General features: G+C 48.3%; 1 protein-coding gene across 1 annotated transcript; it reads right to left on the bottom strand.

Moving 5' to 3' along the window:
- Nucleotides 1-672: 672 nt before the first annotated feature.
- LOC144479794 (5-hydroxytryptamine receptor 4) lies at nucleotides 673-1,626 on the bottom strand. The gene has a single exon (XM_078198825.1). The coding sequence runs from the start codon at nucleotides 1,624-1,626 to the stop codon at nucleotides 673-675; it is 954 nt and encodes a 317-aa protein (XP_078054951.1).
- Between the last annotated feature and the right edge of the window lie 5,677 nt (nucleotides 1,627-7,303).

The following is a 7,303-nucleotide window of genomic DNA, read 5'->3' as shown; positions in this document are numbered from 1 at the left end:
AATTCCAATCCTAGTCCTTTGTGTGGGTTGATGGTCAGGAATATCAAAACATAACATTTTGCATTTCGTTTTTTAAATCCTAGGATTCTGCAAAAAACACAGATCCGAGAAAAATCTTCTCAATTGTACTGATGTACGGAGAGACCCTTCAGAGTCACATTGAGCTTTGAAGCCGTACTCTCGATGTGATAGGAATAAGAGACTATGATATAACAAACAATTTTACTGAATATTGACCAATGCTTATAATAATGCTTATAGTAAATTGATAACGACAGCTGATAATATATTTAAAAAAGAAAAATAAGTCAAAGTGTACCCAAACAGGTGACGACTAGCGGATTTTCACAGTAACTTCATTGCAGTGTTAGTGTAAGCCTACTTGTGACACTAACCAGTACATCTTTTGTCTGTGGGAGGAAACAGTAGCACCCGAAGGAAACCCATGCAGACACGGGGAGAATGTGCAAACTACACACAGACTGTCACCCGAGGCTGGAATTGAACCCGAGTCCCTGGAATGCTAACCACTGTGCCACTGTGCCACCCAGTGTTACAGTGAATGTTACAGTGGCACACAGCGGAATGTTTAGATGTGATCTACAAGCCATTGACCATTATCATCATCCACCCTCCGCGCACACATCTTCACCATGGCCAAGGTGCGCCCTTTCAGTGCACCGACTCCTGTGCAGCATGCCCCCTGCTGTTGGACAAGTGGAAGTCTTGCAGAGATCGGGGGACACAGACTTTACATCCGATAATGGTGCGGAACGCCCGTCTGAACGAACGGTTGAAAAAGGCATAGAGGAAGGGGTTCATGGACGAGTTGCTGTAGCCAAGCCAGACCAGCACTTCCCAAGTCACCCTGTCTATCTTGTAACCCAGGAAAGGGTCGACGATATTCGCTGTGAAGAAGGGGAGCCAGAAGACGAGGAATGCGCCGATAATGACCCCCAGCGTTTTCACCGCCTTTCTTTCCCGCTTCATGGATTGTGTGTGTGTGTGAGCCGTTACCAAGCCAGAGGCACAACCCTGGATTTGATTATCCACAGCACCAATCTGAATGGCCTGTTTCCGAGCTACCTTGTATATCTTCCAGTACACGGCCAGCATCATAAACATAGGCAGGTAAAAGGCTATTAGAGAGGCACAGACAGCATATGCTGCATTCACCATGAGAACACAACTGCTTCTGGTTAACAGATCAGGAGCAACGCCTAACTTGTGTAGCTGCAACATTATGGGGATGAATGATATCACCGCTGGGACAGTCCAGCAGACTAATAACAGAATGCCAACCTTACAAGGTGACATCTTACAGTGATACACCAGAGGGTCGCAGACAGCATAGTAACGGTCCAGGGCAATGCAGCTCAGATGAAGGATGGAAGCAGTGCAGAACATCACATCCAGGCTTGAATGGATTTGGCAGAAGATGGATCCAAAGTGCCAGCATCCTTCGACGGTTCTGATCATACTGTAGGGCATCACCGTGATTCCAACGAGGAAATCGGCCACGGATAACGATAGCACAAAGGCATTGGTTGCAGAACGCAGCTGCTTGAAGTAGAAAACAGCGAGGACCACGAGGCAATTGCCAACCATTGTGGCGGCCACGATCATCGTTATAAAGAAGTAAAGTCCTGTCTTGCCTGCAGACGTTCCCATGCTTGGTAAGCATTGGCCAGCCATTATCCAGCCTGTCAAATTAGCGACTTTAAGGAACTCGAGATGTTCGCCATGCTCTGAGGAACTCCAACCTGGAGAAATGGGGAGATATCATTAGAAAAGACATCGGAGCCCCATTCACTGTCAAACACAACCCCAACGACTTTTATTCTTCCATGTGATTCACTCCAATTCACTCACCCCGAGAAAGCCTAATCTCTGTAGTCAGTGGGACGCACCTTTTAAACACCTCCTGGGCACTTGTCCTGAGTCCAGTCGGGGGGATGGCTGCCAGGAAGCCAGCACCAAGTTTCTCAGAAGGATCCCTTACCAAACCCATGGAGGGGGTAGCAGAGGCGTGACATCCTGGTCCCGTGATCAGCCAGACATCCAGGAAGCAAGGTCACTACCCCCTGCCTGGGAGGCTGTGGCTGCCATAGTAAGTGACAGGTCACTCCATACGAGTCAAAGAAGCTGAGTGACCTTCTTCACGCAGCCAGGTTAGGTTTGCCTCCTCTTGTCTCCCGCTGCATGGGGCGGCATGGTGGCACAGTGGTTAACACTGCTCCCTCACAGCACCAGGGACCTGGGTTCAATTCCCGTCCTCAGGTCACTGTGTGGAGTTTGTATGTTCTCCCCGTGTCTGTGGGGGTTTCCTCCAGGTGCCCCGGTTTCCTCTCACAGTCCAAAGATGTGCGAGTTAGGTGGATTGGCCAGGCTAAATTGCCCCTTAGTGTCAGGGGTACTAGCTAGGGTAAATGTATGGGGTTATGGGGATGGGGCCTGGGTGGGATTGTGGTCGTGCAGACTTGATGGGCTGAATGGCCTCCTTCTGCACTGGAGGATTCTATGATTCTATTCCTCACACACCCTTCACACCTTCACTGTGGTCCCTCACTCAGCCACCTCATGGATTCCCAACACGTGTCATGCTGCGATCCCCCGCCCCATACCCCATGGTCCCCTCAGTTGCCAATCTGTTCCTCACATCCCCGCTCCCACTCACCTCCCACACACGCCAGACTTTGTCACCATCAGACCTGTCAGGATTCCCGCCTACGCTCTCCCCTTCTGTCTCATTGCAGGACAAACTGGGGCATAGCCGTTGTGCGTGGGCACTGCCTGCCGGAGTCATGCCCAATCTGAGATGCCTCTTGAGCTGGCCGCGAGGAGCAGGATCGCACCTGCGCAGAGGGCCAAGTGAGGGCAGCAGATAAAGATGAGAATCCTCACCACACGCAGTCGTGGTGCAAGCCTCAGGTCAGTAACCTTTCTCCCATCATTCACCCCCCCACCTACACCCCCCCCACCCGTGATTCACCAACGCTATCTCCATTATCTTGCAGGTTAATCAGTCGACCAGCCCAGACCATCCTCGTGCCCTATGGATACGACAGACTCTGAGCAGCTCCAAGGGAGACATCTCAGAGACAAGCATCATCCTAACAGCTGTCACCCGCACCCTCCAGCAGCACAGATACTCACACCTCAATGGGGTTAAGTAGTCGGTCGGCTTCTGGGTGACTCACTCGTGAGCACCACACAGGTGATGATCCACGGCAGTCATAGGAAGTAACGTCCCAGGGAACAGGCACTCAGACAGATGCCGGAGCCCAGGATTCTGCTGAGCCACTTTGCTGATGATGTGTCCCTGGCTCCGGTTGTCCCAGAGCTGCTGGAGCTGCAAAGGCAGACCCATCAGCATCAGGAAGGGATGACAGAATCCATTCTCAGACTGCGCAGCTGTCTGGAGGAATCACATCACCTTCCGTCTGAGGAGATGGTGACATCACTCTGACACAATGAGGTCAACACTGCGAGAGTGGCAATCGCAGTGGAGATCTTGGTGCGAGATGTAGATTCCATGGCGGGGGATATCCACTCCATGGCACAGCTCATGACCTCCATGTCTGAGGGCATAAGCTCCATGGTGCAGGAATTGAACTGCATGGTACAGGCACTGGTGGGGATCCATGAACATGAGCACCAGAAGATGGTGGGACTTCCGGATCTCACTCCAACTGTCCCTCCATTCCATGGAGTAACACAGAGGCCTCGGAGACTTGAATCATAGAATCATAAAATCCCTACAGTACCAAAGAAGGCCATTCGGCCCATCAAGTCTGCACTGACCACAATCCCACCCAGGCCCTATTCCCTTAACCCCACACATTTACTTTGCTAATCCCCCTGACAGTAGGGTCAATTTAACATGGCCAATCAACCTAACCCGCACATCTTTGGACTGTGGGAGGAAACCGGAGCACCTGGAGGAAACCCACGCAGACATGGGGAGAAAGTGCAAACTCCACAAAGACTGTGACACACACCAGACAGGCCAGAATTGAACCTGGGTCCCTGGGCACTGTGGGGCAGTAGCGTAAACTGTTGTGCCACCGTGCCACCCGAAGGGAAGAGGGTTGACAGAGGAGGCAGATTCAATCAAGGTATCCAAAAGGAAATTGGATTTCTCTCTGAAAAGAAAAAATGTGCAAGGATATGGGGAGTGGGAGCAGATAGAATAGTCTTTCAGAGAGACAGTGCAGACTTGGTGGGCTAAATGGCCTTCTTCAGCACTGTAAAGATTCTATAATTCTAATTGCGCATCGTCAGGATTTATGAATAGGAAATCATATTTGACAAACCTATTGAGTTTTTTTTGAGGATGTTACTGAGTATTGATAAAGGCAAGGCATACAGCATGCTTGCCTTCATCAGCCGGGGTATTGAGTTTAAAAATTGGCAAGTCATGTTGATGCTTTATAGAACCTTAGTGCGGCCGCACTTGGAATATAGTGTTCAATTCTGGTCGCCACACTACCAGAAGGATGTGGAGGCTTTGGAGAGGGTACAGAAAAGATTTACCAGGATGTTGTCTGGTATGGAGGGCATTAGCTATGAGGAGAAGTTGGAGAAACTTGGTTTGTTCTCATTGGAGCGACAGAGGTTGAGGGGAGACCTGATAGAAGTCTACAAGATTATGAGAGGCATGGACAGAGTGGATAGTCAGAAGTTTTTTCCCAGGGTGGAAGAGTCAATTACTAGGGGGCATAGGTTCAAGGTGCGAGAGGCAAGTTTTAGAAGAGATGTACGAGGCAGATTGTTTACACAGAGAGTGGTGGGTGCCTGGAACTCGCTGCCGGGGGAGGTATGATTCAATTCGGAAGGCTAATGGAATGTTAGCCTTTATCACAAGAGGGTTTGAGAGCAGGAGTAGCACCTTAATATGGGAGACAGGTGACAGTTTGGTGGAAGAGCAATGGGAGGGCCACCTGTTTTATTTTAAATACATCGGCAGGGCAGCTGTAAAATCCAGCTTCCCATCCTAAATTCCAATCATGGCAACTTCCATTCCCTTGAAAGGGTGATCGCAACACATTTAACTCAACTCAGACTAAAAACCCTGATGAGTTTTGTTGGTGAAACTTTGCTGAGCCTAGCTGACTTTGTACCAAAAAAATAGCAAGTGGTTTTACTTTCAGTGCTAACCACTGTGCCACCGTACCGCCCATACCCCTCGATCTCTTTGTTCTATAACTCTCCCCAGCGCCTTACCATTAGCTGAGTAAATCCTGCCCTGGTTCAATCTACCAAAATGTATCATCTCACATTTATCTAAGTTAAACACCATCTGCCATTCATCAGTCCACTGGCCCAATTGGTGAAACCTCATTGCAATCCTAGATAATCTTCTTCAAAGTCCACTATGCCAACATTCTTGGTGTCATCTGCAAACTTACTAACCATACCTCCTAAATTCTCATCCAAATCATTAATATAAATGACAAGTAACAGTGGACCCAGCACCAATCCCCTGAGGCACACCGCTGGTCACAGGCCTCCAGTTAGAAAACAACCCGTGACAACCACCCTCTGTCTTCTGTTGTCAATCAAATTTTGTATCCAATTGTATCCTTCTAACAACTTACCCACTACAGACGTTAGGCTCACCGGCCTGTAGTTCCCAGGCTTTTCCCTGCAGCCCTTCTTAACAACATTTGCTACTCTCCAATCTTCAGGCACCTCACCTGTGGCTGTTGATGTTTCAAACACCTCTGCTAGACCTGCAATTTCCTCCCCAGTCTGCAACAACGTCCTGGGATACACTTCATCAGGTCCCGGGGATTTATCTACATTAATGCACTTTAAGACTTCCAGTACCTCCTTCTCTGTTATATGTACACTCCTCAAGGCATCACTATTTATTTCCCCAAGTTCCCTAACATCCATGCCTTTCTCAACAGTAAGTACCGATGAGAAATGTTCATGTTGGATCTCACCCATCTCTTGTGGATCCGTACATAGTTGGCCTTGTTGATCCTTAAGAGGCCCTACTTTCTCCCTAGTTACTCTTTTGCCCTTTATGCATTTATAGAAGCTCTTTGGATTCTCCTTTACCTTATCTGCCAAAGTAATCTCATGCCCCCTTTTGCCCTCCTGATTTCTCTCTTAACTCTACTCCGACAACCTCTGTACACTTCAAGGGAGCCACTTGATCCCAGCTGCCTATACATGCCATATGCCTCCTTCTTCTTTTTGACCAGGACGTCAATATCCCGAGTTATCCAGGGTTCCCTACTTCTACCATCCTTGCCCTTCACTCTAAGAGGAATGTGCTTATCCTGAACTCTGGCTAACACACTTCTGAAAGCCTCACACTTACCAGCCGTCCCTTTGCTTGCCAACAGACTCCCCCAATCAACTTTTGAGAGTTCCTGTCTAATACTTCTTCGACCACACCTTTGGTCATCTGTCTTATACCTTAGCCTAATATTACCTAACGCTGGTGAATAATTTTGCTTTACAACACTCCTAAGGCACCTTGGGGTATTTTATCACATTATAGATGCTGTGTAAAATATAAGCTAATATAATTGTTTAAAACTGAAGTTGAATAGATTTTTGTCAACCGAATGTATTCTGGGATAAGGGGCCAAAGGTGGGTTTGTGAAGTTCGGTCGCAGGTCAGGAATTATCTCATTGAATTGTGAACAGGCCTGAGGGACTAAAAGGCTGAAGAAGCCTCATTTCTCCAACCTTACCTTGTAGGTAAATCCCTCATCCCTGGAATTATTCAGAAACTTCTTCTCCACACCCTCTCAAAGAACCTCACATCCTTCCTAAATTGCGGTGACCAGAACTGGACACTTTGCTGTGGTGGTGGCGTAACTAGAGCTTTATAAAGGTTCAGCATAATCTCCTTGTACTCAATATCTTTATTAATGGAGTCCCATATCCCATATACGTTAAAAATTGCTCTCGCCATATGCCCTGGCACCTTAATAGATGTGCACATGCAACCCCAGGTCTCTCTGGCCCTGCACACTCCTTCGAACTAATATTGCCTCTCAATCCCACCTGCCAAAGTGCATCACCTCACTCTTCCCTTATTCCGTTAACCCCTTGTTTGCCGGTTCTGTTGGTCTATCAATGCCCAGTTGCAGCCAGTTGGTATCGAAGAACAAAGAACAAAGAAAATTACAGCACAGGAACAGGCCCTTCGGCCTTCCAAGCCTGCACCGACTGAATTAAAAACCCCCGACCCTTCCAGGGACCATATCCCTCTATTCCTATCCTATTCATGCATTTGTCCAGATGCCCCTTAAAACTCACTATCGTATCTGCTCCCACT

The sequence above is a fragment of the Mustelus asterias genome, chromosome 1 (genome assembly GCF_964213995.1).
Source record: "Mustelus asterias chromosome 1, sMusAst1.hap1.1, whole genome shotgun sequence".
Taxonomy (NCBI): domain Eukaryota; kingdom Metazoa; phylum Chordata; class Chondrichthyes; order Carcharhiniformes; family Triakidae; genus Mustelus; species Mustelus asterias.
The sequence above is the reverse complement of the archived record's forward strand: the minus strand, read 5'-3'. Positions and strand labels throughout refer to the sequence as shown.

Excerpts from the sequence above, each read along its gene's own strand:
- LOC144479794 (XM_078198825.1), bottom strand. The coding sequence starts at position 1,626 with ATGATCGTGGCCGCCACAATGGTTGGCAATTGCCTCGTGGTCCTCGCT.